This window comes from Orcinus orca, chromosome 9 (assembly GCF_937001465.1).
Source record: "Orcinus orca chromosome 9, mOrcOrc1.1, whole genome shotgun sequence".
In the NCBI taxonomy this organism is placed as follows: Eukaryota; Metazoa; Chordata; class Mammalia; order Artiodactyla; family Delphinidae; genus Orcinus; species Orcinus orca.
In genome coordinates this window covers 56586113-56610629 of record NC_064567.1, presented here as the reverse complement: position 1 = coordinate 56610629, position 24517 = coordinate 56586113, and the positions used below count along the sequence as shown (strand labels likewise).

Sequence of the window (24517 nt, the reverse complement as noted above, 5' to 3'; positions counted from 1 at the left end):
CAAATCACCAGTGCAGAGGGATATATTATTTCAAAAATATTGGAATGACTTAATTCCTTTCAGTTTAGTCTACTTTATAGAGGCAAAATGTCACAAAGAATCACTAAATTATAATTTTAAATATGGTTCTCTATGGAATAACTTCTACTTCATGATAAAACATGATAATGGTATATTTTCATGACAATATTTTTTAAATTATATCTTCACTTAATAACAAAAACAAACCAAAAATATGGAGACAAATTCAACAGATTTTTGTCAAACCCAAACAGTTTTCACCTCAACTTCATCAAATCTAAAATGAAAATTATACCTAGTCCCTCTGGAAATTAAATACTGTAAAAACGCCCTACAGGTAACTGTGAAGTAAGTATTTCCTCATTGTAAATATGGGGAAACTGAGGGTCACAAAATCACAATAACTTGCCAAGATCCACAAAGCTAATCAATAATAAAGGTCATATTCATTCATCTGCCTGCAAACCTTTCCATTAACTCACACTACTTCTAGTTTATACTGTTTTTTGAGCTGCTCAGAGTGCTGTTAAAACGTAGTATTCCTAAATCCTCAAAATATCCCTGCCAGGTAATTAAACAAGACATTACCCTGTTTCAGTTAAGGGGACATGGAACAAAATGACTTCCTTAGTTACCCAACAAGTGGCGTTGAGAAAAAAGTGCAGATGATCTATTCCTTCATACATCTGTCTATCCAATAAATCATATAATTATGCAGTGAATAAACTATGCTCCTACTCAATTAGTAACCTGGTAGGAACATAAAGTAATCTAATAACAACATAAAATAAACATAAAGGCAAAACTTATCATTCAAAAGGACAATGTCAACAAAGCATACTGGAAAGCCATTCATTACCTGTACAAGTAGTATTACAGGTGTCTAAGTATATAGGTAGGAAGGTGGGTGGTAAATGTTTGAATAAATCTAGTCAATTACCTTGCTCATTGGGTACAACACGCTCAATAAGAAAATCCCACTAACGTTCCACAGTATGTTTTAAAAGCACCACATACCCCATTAGAAGCCAGGACGTCTTCTGTTTCTTCATCTTTGTGGTCAGCCTGAATTTCAAATGGATTCCCACCACTACAGTACTGCTCAAACAAGGTTACCATTTTTGAGGAAGTTGAGGATGGCTGCTTATTGGGTGAAACTGATGGGGAACGTGACTGTTCCATGAATTTAAATTCCTAGATGTTTAAAAAAAAAAAAAAAAGGAGCCAGATCCCTTTTAGCCACAACAATAAAATTCAAGTACATAAACATATTCCATCAATGCAGATGTAGTTAGTATAGAAAACAATCCTATTCTTTAGGTTATTCTTTTTTTTTTAGGTTATTCATTTTTAAATCTTGCAAGTTATCTGAAAGCACAAACTTGGACATACATGTTCAAAGGTTTTCCTAAAGACAACTCAGTCGCTGATGTCACTTAAAACAGTGTTATCTGCATCAAGCTGCTTTTGGCTTACTTTATGGAACTCCACAGAAAATTTTTTTAAATAACTTCAATTTGAATGATAATTCTAAAAATTTTTACACAACAGCAAAAGTCCTAGTAGAGTACAGTTTTAATAAAGTCATTCATAAAAACTAATTGTTGTTAAGTCAAATAGCTTGCACCATTTGAGATACTCTATGTGAATACACTGAAATCCAAGCATAAAAGATATACCTTTCTTTGTTACATTGATGTCTATAAACTTTCATTTATTTTTCTTCATATACCAAGAAGCTGACAACAAAAATACATGCTGAGGTCAGATGATACATCTTCTAGTCCTAGCTCGACTTTAATCCATTATATTCCATTAACTTCCTACATAATATTGGGAATGTCCCCTGATTCCCTATGCCTCCATTTCCTCATCTGTAAAATGAAAGGGTCGATCTAGATCAAAGAATCACAAATACCAAAACTAGAGAGTTATAGCACCCAGTCCAAATCACACACTTCTCAGATGAGGAAACTGAGGCAGTCCAGAGGGATTCAGGTCCAAGTTCAAGATTATACAGCTAATTAGAGGAAGAGATGGAATAATGGCTAAAGTTCTTTCGAATTACAAAACTCTTGATTTAATGATTTTTAACAAAAATTTAGTACACATTTTTCTTATACTTTTTAATCATTTTAATATTATTCCCCAATTTAAAATTTTTCATATTCAGAGATAATCCTCTTTAAAATTACATTGGTTTACTAAGTTTCAAATGATGTGTCTAGTTTCTTTTTAAATTGCAGCTACACATTAAATCAGATCCACAATAATGCTTAAAAATCAGGCCATTACGGGCTTCCCTGGTGGCGCAGTGGTTGAGAGTCCGCCTGCTGATGCAGGGGACACAGGTTTGTGCCCCGGTCCGGGAAGATCCCACATGCCGTGGAGCGGCTGGGCCCGTGAGCCATGGCCGCTGAGCCTGCGCGTCCGGAGGCTGTGCTCCGCAATGGGAGAGGCCACAAGAGTGAGAGGCCCACGTATCGCAAAAAAAAAAAAAAAAAAAAATCAGGCCATTATTTTAAAAATTCTAAACAAGGGGTGACTATAAATTAATAGGACAAAAAATTTTTAAAACAAAATCTACAGGAATACATGTGTCAAATGAACACTATCTCAGCTGTAAATAGCTTTCAATGTAATTACTTTTTTCCCCCATTGTGGTTACAACATGAGATCTACCATTAAAAAACTTTAAGTGCACAGTATAGTATTGTTAACTACAGGCAAAATGTTGTATCATAGATCTCTAGAACTTACTCATCTTACATAACTGAAACTTCAAGGTAACCACTTTAAAGGATATAATGCTCACTTGGATGGAAATGTTTCAACGTACCTTGTAAAAAAGTTGTTTTCTAATTACAGCAAGTTTATATACACATGTACCCCCCCCACACACACACACACAAATTGATGATTAACTACAAATTCAAATAAAAGTATTTAAATAGAGATTCTAAAATCAATGCTGGAATTCTAAATAATGTTAAGGAATCATCTTAATTTAATAACTCTAAATAATGTTAAAATTAATGTTAACTTGATTGTCTTTAAAGCATTTATTAATCAACATGTTTCAGTGTATTTAATATTTCCACATTAGGAAAGCAATATGATAAACCTGGATGAGAAGTAAGCTATTATACAATATGAGCATAAACACTGTCCCTTTAAAAAAACTTTTAATCATGTATTCTTTACATTTATCCAGGAATAAGAAAATTCTTTCTAGAAAGCCATTTCTTCTAAAGGCAAAAACTACACACTCGACTTTCTAAACAGGGATCTAAATTTATATACTGTATTCTGATATTTGATATTTGTCAGATAGGACATAGTCTACCACACAAGAAATATTTATCTATAATATGTTTCAACCAAGAGAAAAAAAAATAAGGCTATTTTCACATATTACATTATAGGATTCAAGGAATCAATTAACTAACAAAACTTAGTTATGTTTTTTTTTATAAGTGCCTCTTTTATCTCTGAGGCATTTTCTCATTACAGACAAATTTATGAGTTGCAGCATAAATTCAGAACCTATTAGACCCTTTAAGAAATGACAAGTGTTCTGCAAATATAAGCATTTTCATTAAAGACCATCAAAATATAACTGATTTTTCTGCAAAATTTAAATGAAGCAGTAGACCCTCTTCTGAAATCTAAAGAAAACAAATTATTTTAATTGTGACTCTTTTCAGGCAAAGAAGTTTTACTCAAGTGTATAAAATGAATTTGTAAAAAGAGACAGATTTTGACATCCATTAAAGTATCACCTTGTAAAAGAGGCTTATTATTAATCACTTTAAAGGAAAAAAGGAAAGGCACTATTTCTTAATTTAATTATTTTATAAATGTTTCCATATATATGGTTTGCTTTTAAAGATGACTACATAAAAGACTGATTTATTTGCTCTTAAACTTACGTGAAGCTGCAAGATGCTGAAATTTGACTTAACAGGACAAAGTTCCCAGGTCTCATTTTCTAGAAACATTCTCAGTTCATCAAGCCGTGTTCTTAAAAAAAGAAAATGAATACTCCAAAAAATAAGAAAAGTACACTGCACACAAGAATATAACAAAAACTATTATAGAGTTATCATCATAATCAACTTTGAAAACCCATTCAGACCAACACAGTAAACACTTTTACATACTTGTTAATATCTTATCATCTGTAAGAGAAAACGCACAAATATTTACTAAACTCAGAATATTTTTACTATATTGCAAAAATAATGAATGCATAGGAAATGATATTTTTCTTAAGGGACTAAACTAAAAGCTACTCACCAACTCATGTACTTAAGACATCCTTAGCTATTAGTGCCAAAAAAACCAAGAAATAATTTATAGGGTTTATAAAACCACAAATGCTAATACATGTTTTATGCTAAAAAGCATAGATCTTAATCATTCTTACTAAGCCAAAAGATCAAGTTGATTATCACTATCTAAATATATTTTAGCTCAGGGCCTATCTATCTCCACACAGCATTTACCAATTAAATTAGCAAGTATGGCACTTAAATTAGCAAGTAGTCACATGTCATACTGATTTCTTCTTTCTTTAATGCTATTGCTCTTACTGTCTCTCCTGAGTAATCAGTACATTATAGGAGCAATTCCAGAAAAACAAATACTTCCTTCCTGTTAACCCAGAAAACAAAGGGCCAGGGTCTGCCCTATTCTTCCTTCTTCCTGCAACAAGCCTCATTGTTGTTTCCAAAATCAAGCTAAAAACAAAATCTAGATTTTTTTAAATCCACAGGTTCTAAAGTAAAGAGGGAATAAACAGTAAAATCTGTGAAAAGCAGAAATTGCTCCAAATATTAGAGTTAACAGACAAGGACTTTAAGATAACTACTATAAATAAGTTAAATAAAATAGAGAAAAAGATGCACAAAATGGACAGAAATGAAAATTTTAAAGCATTGTAATAATAAAAACAAAAAAGAATCAAACAAATGTTCTATAACCAAAAAAATACAATGCCTCAAATTAAAAACTGATTGAGTAAGTCAAACAGCAGAAGACAGGAATAATGAACTCAAAGACAGTGCAACAGAAAATATCCAAACTGAAGCACAAATGGAAAAAGAAAAATGGAAGAAAGAGAAAAGATCGTAAGAGATATGTGAGACACATTCAAAACATCTAGTATGCATGCAACTGTATGGAGAGAAGAGACAGAGAGAGAAAGAGCAAAAGCAATATTTGAAGATGTAGGTAATGACTGAGAATTTGGCAAAAGTGATTGTCTCCATACCTATCACCATATACAAAAATTAACTAAAATGAATCACAGATCTAATGTAAGAACTAAAACTATAAAGTTTACAACTCTTAGAATTCTACAATAAAAAGATAAATAACCCAATTTTTAAATGGGCAAAGGCTCTGAACAGACATTTTTGCAAAGAAGATATATAAATGATCAGTAAGCACATAAAAAGATGCTGAACATCATCAGTCATCAGGGAAATATAAATCCAAACCATAATGAGGTACCACTTCACAACCACCAGGATAGCTATAATCAAAGAGACAGTAACAGGTACGAGCAAGGATTTGGAGAAATTAGAACTCTTATATAGTGCTGGTGGAAACATAAAATGGTGCAGCCCCTTTGGGAAACTTTGGTAGTTCCTCAAAATATTAAACATAGAATTACCATATTACCCACCAATTTCACTCTGTATTGGTTTCCTGTGGCAGCTATAACAAATTAACAAAAACTGGGTGACTTATAACAACAAAAATTATAATCTCACAATTCTGGAGCCCAGAAGTCTGAAATCACAAGGTTGAAATCAAACTGTCAGCAGGGATACACTCTCTCCAGAAACTCTAGGAGAGAATCTGTTCCTTGCCTCTTCCAATTTACGGTGGTTGCTGCCATTCCTTGGCTAGTGGCCACAGCACTCCAATCTCTGCCTGTCTTCACATAACTTTCTCCTGCATATGTGTATGTCTTTTCCTCTGTGTCTATATCAAGTCCCCTTCTGTCTCCCTTTAACTGTGATTGCATTTAGGGCCCATCCAGATAATCCAAGATAACCTCCTCATCACAAGACCATTAATTTAGTCACATCTACAAAACACTTTTTCCAAATAAAGTAACACTTACAGTTTCCAGGTATTAGGACCTGACTTTTTTGTGGGGGTGGGGAGTGGGGAGGAGGGGAACAGCGAAATGACCTGTCAGACTACCAAACACTCCCAGGTACATACCCAAAGAACTGATAATATATGTCTATGCAAAAACTTATACACAAGGGGGCAGAGTCAAGATGGCAGACTAGGAGGACACGGATTCATGTGTCCGCACAACTAGGGCATCTACCAGGCACCGGTGAAGGACCACAGACACCTAAGGGGATGGGAGGAACCCACAGCGACCGGGTAGGACGTGGGGCATGGGGGGGTGAGGGGGAAGGGAAGCAGAGGTGGGACGGGACTGGCACCCTGAAGAGCAGCTGGAAGAGAGGAAGGGATCTCACACCCGAAGGGGGAAATTGGGGGACCACCAGGAAGACAAAGGAGCAAAAGGGAGCGTGGCCAGGTCTCCCCTGCCCACTTGGGCCCCCAGGAGCCTGCTGAGATCCTGGGCCTGATCCTCTGCCCACCGAGGCCCCCTCCAGCCACATGGGTCCTGAGGGAGTGGGAGGGAGGGAACGGGGAGCAAAAGTAAAGGCCAGACCTCTAGGACTGGCACCCCTGAGGTGAGGGGAGGAGTTCCTACACCAGGCGGGACACACCCATGGTTAGGGGTCCAGCGGGGACTGGGGAGACCCTGGGGTAGATGGGGAGTGGGGGCGTGGAGGAATGGAAGGGAACGGGGCCAGAGCTTTCCCTGTCCACTTAGGCACTGGGAAGCCTGTTGGGCTCCCGGGCCTAATCCTGTGCCCTTGGAGTCTCCCTCCTACCATGCAGAGCCCAAGCCCCGCCCCTACACCCACACCCAGGGCCCTACCTCTATACTCGGAGACCCCCTCCAATGTGCTGGGCCTAAACCCCACCCACACACCCTCACCCAGGGCCTTACCTCCAAACTCAGAACTCCACACTGCAGAGGCCCTCCTTTCCACATGCTGCCTCTCCCCTTCCCTGCAGGTCCTAAGCAGAGGCCCTGCCCTACACGCAAACATCAACCCCCCACCTGCCTAGGTCTCACCCCACTGTAAACCCCACCCCCGCCTCAGTTCCACTCCCACAGCCAAGGCTTTTTTTTTTTTTTCCTCTTTTAGATTGGGGTTCTGTTTTACCTTGTTGATTCATTGTTCTTGATTCATTTATATTTTTATTATTCCTAATAAATCTTTTCTTTTTCTAATTTTACTTTATTCTTTATACTTTGTTATTGCTCTCTCCATTTGGCTTGTTCCCACTGCATGGCCCCCCTCCTTTTTTTCTATTTTCTGTTGTTGTTTTATTTTACATTACTACAGTTGTTTAAATTATATTTTTACTTTTCATAATATATTTTTTATTTTTCTAATTTTATTTTGTTTTTTACTCTTTGATATTGTACTCCTCCTTTTTTTTTTTTTCTTTTTTTTGCCGCACCATGTGGCTTGCAGGATCTTGGCTCCCAGGCCGGAGGTCAGCACAAGCTCCTATGGTGGGAGCTCTGAGTCCAAACCACTGGACTAACAGAACCTCAGACCCCAGGGAACATTAATCAGAGTGAGGCCTCCTGGAGGTCCTAATCTCAGCACAAAGACCCAGCTCTATCCAACTGCCTGCAAACTCCAGTGCTGGACGTCTCAGGCCAAACAATCAGTAAGACAGGAATACAACCCCACCCATAAAAAAAAAAAAAAAGAAATGACAAAAAAATACGTTACAGACAAAGGAGCAAGGTAAAAACCTACAAGACCAAATAAATGAAAATGAAATAGTCAACCTCCCTGAAAAAGAATTCAGAGTAATGATAAAGATAATCCAAAGTCTCCGAAACAGAATTGAGAAAATACAAGAAACATTTAACAAGGATCTAGAAGAACTAAGCAAACAAACAGTGATGAGCAACACAATAACTTAACTTAAAAATACTCTAGAAGGAATCAATAGCAGAATAACTGAGGGAGATGAACAGATAAGTGAGCTGGAATATAAAATGGTGGAAATAACAAACAGGGAACAGAATAAAGAAAACAGAATGAAAAGAATTGACGACAGTCTCAGAGACCTCTGGGACAACGTTAAACGCACCAATATTCGAATTATAGGGGGCTCAGAAGAAGAAGACAAAAAGAAAGGGTCTGAGGGGTTCCCTGGTGGCGCAGTGGTTGAGAGTCCGCCTGCCGATGCACGGGACACGGGTTCGTGCCCCGGTCCAGGAAGATCCCACATGCCACAGAGCGGCTAGGCCCGTGAGCCATGGCCACTGAGCCTGCATGTCCGGAGCCTGTGCTCCGCAACGGGAGAGGCCACAACAGTGAGAGGCCCGCATACTACAAAAAAAAAAAAGGGGGGGGGTCTGAGAAAATATTTAAAGAGATTATAGTTGAAAACTTCCATATCATGGGAAAGGAAACAGTCAGTCAAGTCCAGGAAGCAGAGAGTCCCATAGAGGATACACACAAAGAGAAACACACTGAGACACATTAACTCAAACTATCAAAAATTAAACAAAGAAAAAAATATTAAAAGCAGTAAGCGAAAAGCAACAAATAACATACAAGGTTAACAGCTGATCTTTCAGCAGAAACTCTGCAAGGCAGAAGGGAGTGGCAGGACACATTTAAAGTGATGAAACGTAAAAACCTACAAACAAGATAACTCTACACAGCAAGGATCTCATTCAAATTTGATGGAGAAATTAAAACCTTTACAGACAAGCAAAAGTTAAGAGAATTCAGCACCACCAAACCAGCTTCACAACAAATGCTAAAGGAACTTCTCTAGGTAGGAAACACAAGAGAAGGAAAAGACCTATAATAACGAACCCAAAACAATTTAGAAAATGGGAATAGGAACATACATATCGATAATTACCTTAAATGTAAATGGACTAAATGCTCCCACCAAAAGACACAGATTGGCTGAGTGGATACAAAAACAAGACCCATATGTATGCTGCCTACAAGAGACCCACTTCAGACCTAGAGACACATACAGACTGAAAGGAAGGGGATGGAAAAAGATATTCCATGCAAATGGAAACCAAAAGAAAGCTGGACTAGCAATTCTCATATCAGACAAAATAGACTTTAAAATAAAGACTATTACAAGTGACAAAGAAGGACACTACATAATGATCAAGGGATGGATCCAAGAAGAAAATATAACAATTGTAAATATTTATCCACCCAACATAGGAGCACCTCAATACATAAGGCAAATACTAACAGCCATAAAAGGGGAAATCGACAGTAACACATTCATAATAGGGGACGTTAACACCCCACTTTCACCCATGGACAGATCATCCAAAATGAAAATAAATAAGGAAACACAAGGTTTCAATGATACATTAAACAAAATGGACTTAATTGATGTTTATAGGACACTCCATCCAAAAACAACAAAATACACATTTTTCTCAAGTGCTAATGGAACATTTGCCAGGATAGATCATATCTTGGGTTACAAATCAAGTCTTGGTAAATTTAAGAAAACTGAAATTGTATCAAGTATCTTTTCCGACCACAACACGACGAGACTAGATATCAATTACAGGAAAAGATCTGTAAAAAATACAAACACATGGAGGCTAAACAATATACTACTTAATAACGAAGTGATCACTGAAGAAATCAAAGAGGAAATCAAAATATACCTAGAAAAATATGACAATGGAGACACGATGACCCAAAACCTATGGGATGCAGCAAAAGCAGTTCTAAGAGGGAAGCTTATAGCAATACAAGCCCACCTTAAGAAACAGGAAACATCTCGAATAATCAACCTAACCTTGCACCTAAAGCAATTGCAGAAAGAAGAACAAAAAAACCCCCAAAGTTAGCAGAAGGAAAGAAATCATAAAAATCAGATCAGAAATAAATGTAAAAGAAATGAAGGAAACAATAGCAAAGATCAATAAAACTAAAAGCTGGTTCTTTGAGAAGATAAACAAAATAGATAAACCATTAGCCAGACTCATCTAGAAAAAAGGGAGAAGACACAAATCAATAGAGTTAGAAATGAAAAAGAAGAAGTAACAACTGACACTGCAGAAATACAAAAGATCATGAGAGATTACTACAGGCAACTCTATGCCAATAAAATGGACAACCTGGAAGAAATGGACAAATTCTTAGAAATGCACAACCTGCCAAGACTGAATCAGGAAGGAATAGAAAATATGAACAGACCAATCACAAGCACTGAAATTGAAACTGCGATCAAAAATCTTCCAACAAACAAAAGCCCAGGACTAAATGGCTTCACAGGCGAATTCTATCAAACATTTAGAGAAGAGCTAACACCTATAATTCTCAAACTCTTCCAAAATATAGCACAGGGAGGAACACTCCCAAATTCACTCTACAAGGTCACCATCACCTTGATACCAAAACCAGACAAGGATGTCACAAAGAAAGAAAACTACAGGCCAATATCACTGATGAACATAGATGCAAAAATCCTCAACAAAATACTAGCAAACAGAATCCAACAGCACATTAAAAGGATCATACACCATGATCAAGTGGGGTTTATTCCAGGAATGCAAGGATTCTTCAATATATGCAAATCAATCAATGTGATAAACCATATTAACAAATTGAATGAGAAAAAACATATGATCATCTCAATAGATGCAGAGAAAGCGTTCGACAAAATTCAACACACATTTATGATAAAAACCCTGCAGAAAGTAGGCATAGAGGGAACTTCCCTCAACATAATAAAGGCCATATATGACAAACCCACAGCTAACATCATCCTCAATGGTGAAAAACTGAAAGCATTTCCATTAAGATCAGGAACAAAACAAGGTTGCCCACTCTCACTGCTCTTATTCAATATAGTTTTGGAAGTTTTAGCCACAGCAATCAGAGAAGAAAAGGAAATAAAAGGAATCCAAATCAGAAAAGAAGAAGTAAAGCTGTCACTGTTTGCAGATGACATGATACTATACATAGAGAATCCTAAAGATGCTACCAGAAAGCTATTAGAGCTAATCAATGAATTTGGTAAAGTAGCAGGATACAAAATTAATGCACAGAAATCTCTGGCATTCCTATACACTAAGCATGAAAAATCTGAAAGTGAAATCAAGAAAAAACTCCCATTTAACATTGCAACAAAAAGAATAAAATATCTAGGAATAAACCTACCTAAGGAGACAAAAGACCTGTATGCAGAAATTTATAAAACACTGATGAAAGAAATTAAAGATGATACTAATAGATGGAGAGATATACCATGTTCTTGGATTAGAAGAATCAACATTGTGAAAATGACTCTACTACCCAAAGCAATCTGCAGATTTAATGCAATCCCTATCAAACTACCAATGGCATTTTTCACAGAACTAGAACAAAAAATTTCACAGTTTGTATGGAAACACAAAAGACCCCATAGCCAAAGCAATCTTGAGAATGAAAAATGGAGCTGGAGGAATCAGGCTCCCTGACTTCAGACTATACTACAAAGCTACAGTAATCAAGACAGTATGGTACTGGCATAAAATCAGAAATATAGATCAATGGAAAAGGATAGAAAGCCCAGAGGTAAGCCCACGCACATATGGTCACCTTATCTTTGATAAAGGAGGCAGGAATGTACAGTGGAGAAAGGACAGCCTCTTCAATAAGTGGTGCTGGGAAAACTGGACAGGTACATGTAAAAGTATGAGATTAGATCACTCACTAACACCATACACAAAAATAAGCTCAAAATGGATTAAAGACCTAAATGTAAGGCCAGAAACTATCAAACTCCTAGAGAAAAACATAGGCAGAACACTCTATGACATAAATCACACCAAGATACTTTTAGACCCACCTCCTAGGGTTATGGAAATAAAAACAAGAATAAACAAATGGGACCTAATGAAACTTCAAAGCTTTTGCACAGCAAAGGAAACCATAAACAAGACCAAAAGACAACCCTCAGAATGGGAGAAAATATTTGCAAATGAAGCAACTGACAAAGGATTAATCTCCAGAATTTACAAGCAGATCGTGCAGCTCAATAACAAAAAAACAAACAACCCAATCCAAAGATGGGCAGAAGACCTAAACAGACATTTCTCCAAAGAAGATATACAGACTGCCAACAAACACATGAAAGAATGCTCAACATCATTAATCATTAGAGAAATGCAAATCAAAACTACAATGAGATATCATCTCACACCAGTCAGAATGGCCATCATCAAAAAATCTAGAAACAATAAATGCTGGAGAGGGTGTGGAGAAAAGGGAACACTCTTGCACTGCTAGTGGGAATGTGAATCGGTTCAGCCACTATGGAGAACAGTATGGAGGTTCCTTAAAAAACTACAAATAGAACTACCATATGACCCAGCAATCCCACTACTGGGCATATACCCTAAGAAAACCATAATTCAAAAAGAGTCATGTACCAAAATGTTCACTGCAGCTCTATTTACAATAGCCCAGAGATGGAAACAACCTAAGTGCCCATCATCGGATGAATGGATAAAGAAGATGTGGCACATATATACAATGGAATATTACTCAGCCATAAAAAAAAATGAAATTGAGCTATTTGTAATGAGGTGGATAGACCTAGAGTCTGTCATACAGAGTGAAGTAGGTCAGAAAGAGAAAAACAAATACCGTATGCTAACACATATATATGGAATTTAAGGGAAAAAAATGTCGTGAAGAACCTAGGGGTAAGACAGGAATAAAGACACAGACCTACTAGAGAATGGACTTAAGGATATGGGGGGGGAAGGGTGAGCTGTGACAAAGCAAGAGAGAGGCATGGACATATATACACTACCAAACGTAAGGTAGATAGCTAGTGGGAAGCAGCTGCATAGCACAGGGAGATCAGCTCTGTGCTTTGTGACCACCTGGAGGGGTGGGATAGGGAGGGTGGGAGGGAGGGAGATGCAAGAGGGAAGAGATATGGGAACATATGTATATGTATAACTGATTCACTTTGTTATAAAGCAGAAACTAACACACTATTGTAAAGCAATTATACCACAATAAAGATGTTAAAAAAATAAAAAAGAAAGTAAAAAAGAAAAAGATCATACACCATGATCAAGTGGGGTTTATTAGCCCAGGAATGCAAGGATTCTTCAATATATGCAAATCAATGTGATGCACCATATTAACAAACTGAAGGGTAAAAACCATATGATAATCTTGATAGATGCATAAAAAGCTTTCTACAAAATTCAACACCAATTTATGATAAAAACTCTCCAGAACGTAGGAATAGAGGGAACCTACGTCAACATAATAAAGGCCATATATGACCAACCCACAGCCAACATCATCCTCAATGGTGAAAAACTGAAACCATTTTCTCTAAGATCAGGAACAAGGCAAGGTTGCACACTCTCATCACTATTATTCAACATAGTTTTGGGAGTTTTAGCCACAGCAATCAGAGACGGAAAAGAAATAAAAGAAATCCAAATCGGAAAAGAAAAGGAAAGTTGTCACTGTTTGCAGATGACATGATACTATACATAGAGAATCCTAAAGATGCTACCAGAAAACTACTAGAGCTAGTCAATGAATTTGGTAAAGTAGCAGGATACAAAATTAATGCACAGAAATCTCTGGCATTCCTATACACTAATGATGAAAAATCTGAAAGAGAAATTAAGGAAACACTCCCATTTACCATTGCAACAAAAAGAATAAAATACCTAGGAGAAAACCTACCTAGGGAAACAAAAGACCTGTATGCAGAAAACTATTAGACACTAATGAAAGAAATTAAAAATGATACTAACAGATGCAGAGATATACCATGTTCTTGGATTGGAAGAATCAATATTGTGAAAATGACTATACTATCCAAAGGAGTCTACAGATACAATGCAATCCCTATCAAATTACCAATGGCATTTTTTACAGAACAAATAATCTTAAAATTTATATGGAGACAGAAAAGACCCCGAAGAACCAAAGCAATCTTGAGGGACAAAACAGAGCTGGAGGAATCAGACTCCCTGACTTCAGACTATACTACAAAGCTACAGTAATCAAGACAACATGGTACTGGCACAAAAACAGAAACGCAGATCAATGGAACAAGATAGAAAGCCCAGAGATAAACCGACGCACCTATGGTCAACTAATATATGACAAAGGAGGCAAGGATATACAGTGGAGAAAAGACAGTCTCCTCAATAAGTGGTGCTGGGAAAACTGGACAGCTACACATAAAAGAATGAAATTAGAACACTCCCTAACACCATACACAAAAATAAACTCAAAATGGATTCAAAACCTAAATGTAAGACCGGACACTATAAAACTCTTAGAGGAAAACATAGGAAGAACACTGGTTGACATAAATCACAGCAAGATCTTTTTTGATCCACCTCCTAGAGTAATGGAAATAAAAACAAAAATAAACAAATGGGACCTAATGAAACTTCAAAGCTTTTGCACAGCAAAGGAAACCATAAACAAGATGAAAAGACAGCCCTCAGAATGGGAGAAAATATTTGCAAATGAAGCAACTGACAAAGGATTAACCTCCAAAATATACAAGCAGCTCATGCAGCTCAATATCAAAACAACAAACAACCCAATCCAAAAATGGGCAGAAGACCTAAACAGACATTTCTCCAAAGAAGACATACAGATGGCCAACAAACATATGAAAGGATGCTCAACATCACTAATCATTAGAGAAATGCAAATCAAAACTACAGTGAGGTATCACCTCTCACCAGTCAGAATGGCCATCATCAGAAAATCTACAAACAATAAATGCTGGAGAGGGTGTGGAGAAAAGGGAACCCTCTTGCACTGTTGGTGACAATGTAAATTGACACAGCCACTATGGAGGACAGTATGGAGGTTCCTTAAAAAACTAAAAATAGAACTACCATGCGACCCAGCAATCCCACTACTGGGCATATACCCTGAGAAAACCATAATTCAAAAAGAGTCAGGTTCCACAATGTTCACTGCAGCACTATTTACAATAGCCAGGACATGGAAGCAATCTAAGTGTCCATCAACAGATGAATGGGTAAAGAAGATGTGGCACATATATATACAATGGAATATTACTCAGCCATAAAAAGAAATGAAATTGAGTTATTTGTAGTGAGGTGGATGGACCTAGGGTCTCTCATACAGAGTGAAGAAAGTCAGAAAGAGAAAAACAAATACCGTATGGTAACACATATATATGGAATCTAGAAAAAAAACGTTCTGATGAACCTAGGGGCAGGACAGGAATAAAGATGCAGACATATAGAATGGACTTGAGGACACGGGGAAGGGGAAGGGTAAGCTGGGATGACGTGAGAGAGTAGCATTGACAAAACACACTAACAAATGTAAAATGGATAGCTACTGGGAAGCAGCTGTATACCACAGGGAGATCAGCTCTGTGCTTTGTGACCACCAAGAGGGGTGGGATACAGAGGGTGGGAGGGAGATGCAAGAGGGAGGGGATATGGGGATATATGTATGCATTTAGCTGATTCACTTTGTTGTATAGCAGAAACTAACACACCATAGTAAAGCAATTATACTCCAATAAAGATGTTTAAAAAAAAAAAGAAAACTGTGTTGGATCTCTCATCTGCAGAAAAGGTATACTTTTATTCTGATTATTTTTGCATTTGTTGTTGTTTGAAGTTTCAGTGGGATTGTGGTTCCTTTGACTGGTCGAGGGAAGAGAATTTTTTGGTTGAAGAGAGTGCTGTTTTTAAATAAGTTTTATTTTTTTAATTAAAAATTTTTTTTATAATTTTTAAAGGTTTCCGTTTACAGTTACTACAAAATATTGGCTATATTCCTCATGTTGTACCATAAATCCTTACAGCTTAAACAAAACAAAACGAAAAACTTATACACGAACGTTCACAGCACCATCATTCATCACAGCTAAAAAGTGAAAACAACCCAAATGTCCATGAACTGAGGAATGGATAAACAAAATATGGTATATCTATACAATGGAATATTATTCACCAATAAAAAAGAAGGAAGTTCTGTTACATGCTCCAAAATGGATGAACCTTAAAAATATTATGCTAAGTGAAAGCCAAACACTAAAGGCCATAATGTATGATTCCATTTATATGAAATGTTCGTATACAGGCAAATATCACAGGCAAATACATAGAGACAAAAACTAAATAAGTGATTGTCAGGTGCTGCCGGAGAAGAGTGACAAAAAACTGGTACAGGGTTTCTTTATGGAGTGATAAAAATATTCTGAAATTAGATAGTGGTGAAAGTTGTTGCTGAATTATATACTTTAAAGGAGTGAATTTTGGGCATTTTTGGTATGTGATTTACATCTCAATAAAGCTATTATTACAATTATTGAGGTAGGCATGACTCTAAAATGCACTCTAAAATCCCTCAAGATTGTCTGCCCTAATTCCCAGGACTAAATGTGTTGAAGAACACCCCCATGATTACATTACCAAATATGGAAAAAAGATTTTGCCGATATAATTAAGATTACAATTAGCTGCCTTGAGTTAATCAAATCAGAAATTATCCAGGTGGAACAAATCTAACTGAATAAGCCCTTTTAAGCAGAGTTTTTTCTCCTCCTGATAGCAGAAGGGGGAAGTCAGAGAGAATTGCTGGCTTTGAAAATGGAAGGGGTCAGGGGCAAGGACTGGAGAGCAGCTTCTAGAAGCTGAGAACACTTCTTAGCTGACAGGTAGCAAGAAAACAGAAACCTCAGTCCTAAAACCACAAGGAACTGAATTCTGCCAATGTCCTGAATGTGCTTAGATGCAGATTCTTCCTCAAAGTCTTCAGATAAAAGCCCAACCAACACCTTGATTTTAGCCCTCTGAAAACCTAAGCTGAGAACCTAGACAAGCTGATCCAGACTTCCACAGAACTGTGAGATAATAAATGGGTGTTGTTTTAAGCTGCTAAACTCATTGTAATCTATTACAGAATAATATAAAACTAGTATGGTGATAAAAGATACCAACTCACAGACTGAAGCTTAGTTATTCCTACCCATAAAAAGTATAGAAAATAGGGGCTTCCCTGTGATTGAGGGTCCGCCTGCCAATGCAGGGGACACGGGTTCGTGCCCTGGTCCAGGAGGATCCCGCATGCTGCGGAGCGGCTGGGCTAGTAAGCCGTGGCTGCTGAGCCTGCGCGTCTGGAGCCTGTGCTCCGCAGCGGGAGAGGCCACATCAGTGAGAGGCCCGCGTACCGCAAAAAAAAAAAAAAAAGTATCGAAAATAATACAGACAGTAAAAGTATATATGACAAAAACATTAAAAGGTAAGAGATGGTAAGTGAGTTACAAAGTTGGTTCTCCCATTATTATGGAAGTATATTAACTTAAGGTCAACTGGAACAGAACAGGAATGCATATTGGAATGTTGATGGTAACCACTATGAGAATATACATTTTAAACCTGAGAGAAAAAATATGAAAATTGAAAACATAGATGATCAAGCCAAAAGAAGGCAGAAAGAGAAAAAAATAAATGAAAAAAGTTATCTACACTTTCAGAAACCAAACAGCAATGTGATGGGTTTAAACCCAACTATGCCAATAAATACATTAAATGAAAACGAAAAAAACAGTTCAATCAAAACACAAAAATTGTCAGATTGGATTTTAAAATAAGAAAACAAAAAAAGACTACATGCTGTTTATAAGAGGCATACTTTACATATAAGATTGATATTAAAATTAGGTCGGAAGCAAAACTAGATTGAAAGTAAAAATTACAGACAAGATTTCTTAAAATCAGGAACTAGGGTGGAATTTTCATCAAATTTTTTTTCTTTATCTGTTAAAATGATCAATGTGGTGTTTTTCCTGTAGCTGTTAATTAGTAAATTAAATTTATTAATTTTTAAAATTAGCCAACCTTGTTTTCCTGCAATAAACCCTGTCTTTTCACGATGTATTGTCGTTTTTAGATATCTCTGGATATAATCTGCCAATCTTTTGTTCACGATTTTTACACTTATGTTCTTATGAGGTACTAGCCTGTAATTTTTTTTTTTATAACGTACTTGTTATGTTTTGGTATCAGTGCTACGATGGCCTCATAAAATAAGTTATAAAGCATTCCGTCCTTTTCTGTCCTCTGAAAGAGTTTATCTTGATATTACTTCTGCCTTAAATGTTTAGCTGAATTGACCAGTGACAGCAGCAGGCCTGGAGATTTCTTTATGGAAATGCTTTGTAGCAAAGATTCAATTTCTTTAAAGATACAGGATTATTCAGATTTTCTATATTTTATTTTATCAGCTTATTAAGTATGTACAAGGAATTCGTTCTTTTCAATCTAAATTGTCAACTTTATCAGCATAAAGTTTATATCATTTTGTTTTATTTTTAATGTCCTAAGATGTGTAGATACCTTCTTTTTAACTGCTGATATAATTTGTGTTTCTTTTTCTTGCTCAGTCTTGCTAAGTAGCCTTGTAGATTTCTACTATACATTTACTTTCTCTTTCATTGATTTCTGCTCTTGTAATTATCTTCCCTCTATTTTAGGTTTAATTTGCTGTCATTTTTTTTTTAACTTCTTGAAATGGAAGTTTAGTGCACTGATTTTCAAACATTCTTCTTTACCAAAAAATGCATTTAAAGCTAAAAATTCCCCCTTCTGCTTTAGCTATATCCCACAATTTTTATATCATACTTTTATTATCATTCATTTTTAAATAATTTCTAATTCCCAATATGATTTCTTCTTTAACACTGAAAATAGGTTAATTTCAAAAACCTGGCAGGTTTTCTCGTTATCTCTCTTATTTATCTGTAGTTTAATTCCACTGTGGTCAGAGAATATGCTCTCTATGATTTCAATCTTTTGACTTTTTGTTTTTTAAGGACTTGCTTTAGAGCCCAGCAGTTGATCGATTTTGATAAACCTTCCTTCTGCTCTTAAAAAAAAATATGAATTCTTCAGCTGTCAAGTGTTGTAATATATATACACATGTATAAACATACATATACCAATATATCTATATCAATTAGGCAAATTTTACTAATATGTTGGTCAAACATATATCCTTACTGATTTTTTTGTCTGCTTGTATTACCAATTACTGAAAGTGGCACATAAAATTTCCCAACTATGATTATCAATTTGTCTATTTCTCCTTTTAGTCTGAATACTTTTGCTTTATATATTTTAAATTTATTTTAGTAGGAATATACAAATTTAGGATTATTATATCTTCCTAACAATCTATCATCATTATGAAGTATCCCCTCTACTTTTACCAATATTTCTTGCCTTAAAGTTGGCTGTCTCTTAGGAATTTCTTTAATCTGATATAGAGTATCTACAAAAGCCTACCACAAATATCATACAAATATCATAAAGTACTGAATGAAAGGATATCCCTTGTTGGCACTTCTATTCAACACTGTACCAGATGTCCTAACCAATACAAAGATTAGAAAGACATATAAAACCGTCATTATTCACAAATGACATATTGTATAAACAATTCAAAAGAATTTCCAAACTATTAGATTTAATAAAATGCTAATTTAACCACCAGATCATAGGAATCCAAGGTCAATATACTAACTAAATCAACGTGTGTGTGTATGTGTGTGTAAGAAACAACAGGAAATTTAAAATAAAAAGCAATACAATTCAGAACAACATTTATAAAACTACAATATTTACATAATATTCAAAACGGGCATGACTAGTCATTGGTGACAGAAGAATAGCAGTTACCTCTGAGGAGGCTACTGACCGAGAAAAGGTACAAGGGATACACCTTGTACCTTGTTCTAGGATATTGGAAAAGTTCCATATCTTAATCCGGGCAGTTTATGTGGTGTACATATATGTAAAAAATTCATAGAGTTGTACAATAAGATATGCATACATTTATATGAATTATGATTTAATAAAGTTTTTCAAAAGAAAAAACTGTAATAATCTACTCACTACCCTCCTAAATTGTCCGCAATAAAGGGCAGGCCCATTAAGATAAGGCCACAAATGGCCCAAGGAAACATTAATCCACTTGTGAAGGGTCACAAGGTCACAAGTAGTAGACAGCAGAGACAGGGGCCCCAATTTCCAAACCTTGTTCTTTTCACTGCAACATGGTTGGAAACAATAGTCAAAGGCAAAAATTTACTTTTTTTTTTTTTTTTTTTTTTTTTTTTACTGTAAATGATGTTGGTTCATATTATCCAAATTGATTCAATAGAGCCAAAGAAAACTTCCTTTGCATCTCTTTCCCCAAGAACATTTTACACAAATTGAAAGATTTGCATTTTATTTCCTTTCTTCTATTTTACTCTAAATCACAAAAAAGATGGCAGTTATGATGAAAAAGCAATGAATGAGTATGTAAAGTACAAACTGTAATTAGATGTTGAATAACAGAACTGACTATAATCATAGTTATATGAAAAGCAGTCCCAATTATTACTTTAAGCACTCTGGGTGCCACCTGCATCTTTAGAAACAACACACAAGCAGGACACAAAAAACCTTCTCTGGTATACAAAAAATACGTACAATCAAAATAAAATTAAAGAGATTTTAAAGTGCAAATATAGTGAAGGAGATAATAACCGATCTACAACGTGTCTCAAATATAATGACCTACAAGTTAAAGGAAAAATGTCAGTGAATTAGAACTGTGTGAAACACCGATCTTTTACTTAACCTAATAAAAGACTTGAAGCAATAAAATGTAGGTTCCAAAAACGAATGATAAAAGCACAAGGTTTAAAGAAGGTAGAGTATCTAATATAAGCCTTTATACACTTTAAAGAGAAGGAATTTGATGCTCAGAAAAGTAAAAAACTTGGTTAAAATCACACAGGCCATGAAGCCAGTGAGTAACACATTAGAGGTAGGAACCCAAGGCCACTGATAACGCCACACTGCCCCAGACGCTTTACCAGCAGGAAGAAAATTGGAAATCAGTAACAACTGTATTTACTAAGAGGAGTTTAATAGTTGCCTACCCATTATTATTGTGTATTTATGTGTATGTACATATATAGAGAAGAGGGAGTAGTGTAATGTAACAGATACATATCATGAAGACATTGTTCCTTTTGTTCTCATTTTAAGTCCAAAATTTAAGCCCTCTTCTATAGTTTAGAGATGGAAAATAGTTGTACTTTTACATAAATTTTCAGTAAAACACTTCACATATTAAAAATAAATTTAACTTATTGGCACCATTATCACCAAGTCCAAAAAAATTATTTTCTGAAAACATTTCTCCTTATTTTCCCAAGGAATATATCAAAGAGAGCTGCAACAATACCTCCTATCCCACACACATGCTCTTCTATGACACGACCTTACCACTCCCCAATCAAAAGAAAAAGTCTAATTTCCCTCCTCTTGAGTCTGGACCAGCCTTATGACAAGCCTGTATTCAAAGGAATGTGGTAGTCATGACTCCTGAGCCTGTATCAGAAAAGGTCATGCAGCCTCTGTGTGGTTCTCTTGGAACTCTAGTCCTATGGGAAGCCAGCTGCCACGTAAGAAGTCCAACCACCCTGAGATCATCATACTGGAGCGGCCACATGAAGACATGTGGACTAACCAACCCAGCTGTACACCCTTCCAGCCATCTCCACCAAGGTGCAAGTGAAGCCGTCTTGAACCTGCTACGCAAGCTTTCCACAAGCTGAGTACTGCTTAGTCACCTCAGTCAGTGCTATGAGAAGGAGAAGAATCAGTTGATCCCTGCGTGAATTATTCCTGACTCACAGAATACATGTAATAATGAGAAGATGATGGTTGCTTTAAGCCTGTAAGTTTCAGGACAGTTTGTTACAAAGCAATACTAGGAAAACATATCTGTGGACACTTGTAAATTGAAGCTATTATAGGTTAGGTTTTTCTTTAAAAAAAAAAAAAACCTCTTTATGAGATCTCCCATAGAACAACTAAAATTATTGGTAACTTATTTACTACTCTCCCTGAAGCCTTAACCAAAACAACTTATTTGGCAGAGGATATATGGGTGGGGGATTAGGGGTAGGGGTGCAACACGTGCCGGCAGGTCAGTTCTAGATAATGTCAGGCCCAGTATTCAAAAACAGAAGAGATGATTAAATCATTTGATCCAGACAGAAAACAAAGATAAGTATATGGATAATAAAACTGACCCTAGAAACACACATTTTAAAGACACTTAAGGAATAAACCAAACCTTAATAAACTTAAACCTTAAAAGGCAAGGAGAGACCTTTCTCCCTAAAAGGACAGGTGACCTTTCCCCTCTTCTGACATCAGTCAGTGCACCTTTAGGATCATTGAAAACATTTATAAGCTCTAAATACTAAAGTAATTAAAAATAAAAGGTGCTTGTTAAATAGAATGTTTTGGCAATAGCACACTGCTACATAATTTCTACGTCATTACTGTTCAAATTAGATTATTTGTGCTTTGGGGAATTCTGCAACATCTGGCAGAAGAATGACAGCATTTGGTATATACAAACATAGAACCTGAACATAAAGAAACCTGGGAGAATAAAATATATCTTTGAAAGATGAGAATTTACACTGACAGATGACAGAGACTGTGCTCCCTCACACTCTCATCCAGCTTTGCCCTAGAAAAAGATAATGGCATGCAAGCTTTAATACAACTTCCACGAGCAACGTAGGTACATTTTATAAACAGATGTTCTGCCAAAGAGGAAAATGCTTCTATTTTCACCTTTTTATTATGCTTACATCTTCAAACCAACAACCTAAATGGACTGTAAAATAAGAGTAATTCGGTTCAAGAATTTCTTTATTCTCAAGAGCTCTACTTGGCAGTAGAGGACCATGAAACAAATTGTAAGCATATTTAAACACTTTAACAAAATTGAAACAGATGATCTATATTTCACCATGTTTCATGGTATTTTTCGGTATTTATGTAATATGATTTGGTGAAGGAGATATTAAATCGGAATTTAGTAGATTTAGATTCATCACTGGCTAATGTAATGACTTTCGTCAACTCAATATATATACACTGGCATCATTTCTAAACTGCCTGTCAAGTTTATCTTGCTTTATAAAGAAACAGATGTACTTCAGAACACACTGATGGTTGGCACCAACTTTACCAAGTGATTTCATTATAATTTCCCAAATGGCAGCTGTTGGAGAGAGAATGACTACAGGCAGTATATGAGCAAGACTGGTTTAAACATTGGGAAAAGAGAAGAATACTACAAAGAAAGATTACATCTTTACTTTTTTTTAACCTATTCCAATTTTTATAATACACAATGCTGCAAGAAAAAAGGGAAAGATCTGCAGGTAATACTTCAGGAGACCTTTTAGTCCAGCCACCTCATTTTACGATTGATAGATAGAACCATATCTCAGAGGGGTTAAATGATTTGTCCAATGACAGAGAGATGGCAGGTGGCAGAAATGTAGTAAGATCCCAAGTTTACCATTTCCCAGTCCTGCTCCCCTTCTAAGAATACAATACAGCCTCCTCAATGGGAAACAAGTTTCACAAATGTTTCTAACAAGAAAAGTCCATTAAAATATTGAGTGTTTTGGAAACAATAATTCATTTCTATATTTTCTAATTTCATCAAGGTGAACTTTTGTAAGGAATATCCATCATAGTCAGAGTCTAGAAATGCCCTTGCCTGGTGGCCACAGATGACAGACACCTTTTGACAGTAAGTAAAATGGAATGCAGAATGCAAACCATTAAATAAATCCATGTTTTTGCATTACACACATCTTGCAGTCACAATGAACATCAAAAGACACCCCAGCTGTCTGGTTGGATATAAAGCAATCTTTGAGAAATGGACATCTAGCAATGCCTGCATTCTGACAGGGTAAGTGAAGCTTCTGGCTCCTTCCTAGTTCTTTATCCTTTCCCATCTGTGAGTATAAGGCCCCTCTCATTTTGGACAGCAATGTGTACAGGCCAAGCCTTCTGTTTTAACAGGGCTTAAGTTTTAACAGAAAAGGAAGTTATAAATTAAGGTAGTGTTAGGGTTTCATGTTGTTCCCTTACCACTGTTTTCCTGAGGTATAATCAATTAAAAAATTTTTTTTAATTTTTCAACATTCTCTTCATTCAATTGTGAAACTCAAGGGCTCTGCTTTGGTACAGGATCAACTTAAATATACTTTCAAAACAAATATTTAATAGTTTACAATTAAGACAGAAAATGTGTACTTAAATATATTCAATAATAAATTAGTCAATGGTTTCACGTCCAGTAACCTCTCTTCTGACATAGCACATATCCCTGTGACCAGGGGTTGATTCCCAACAAGGAAAGAAAGGAGAATTTCAAATCCCAACTCTCCCCAGCACCAAATAACAACAAAATCAAAACTTAATTTTAAAAATTAAAAATGCAGTATAAAAAGTGAG

The 24517-nt window shown here is 36.0% G+C and overlaps 1 protein-coding gene across 3 annotated transcripts in view; it reads right to left on the bottom strand.

Moving 5' to 3' along the window:
- Positions 1-24517, bottom strand: part of VPS50 (VPS50 subunit of EARP/GARPII complex) — a 136063-nt gene that overhangs the window by 40631 nt on the left and 70915 nt on the right. For all 3 annotated transcript variants that reach the window (XR_004481166.2, XR_004481167.2, XM_004265596.3), the window contains exons 17-18: positions 3954-4044; positions 1039-1215 (exon numbers count right to left, since the gene is read on the bottom strand). Coding sequence is in view for 1 of the 3 variants with exons in the window: in XM_004265596.3 (XP_004265644.1) it covers positions 1039-1215; positions 3954-4044 (268 nt within the window). In the remaining 2 variants the exon portion in view is untranslated. The remainder of the gene's footprint in view (positions 1-1038; positions 1216-3953; positions 4045-24517) is intronic.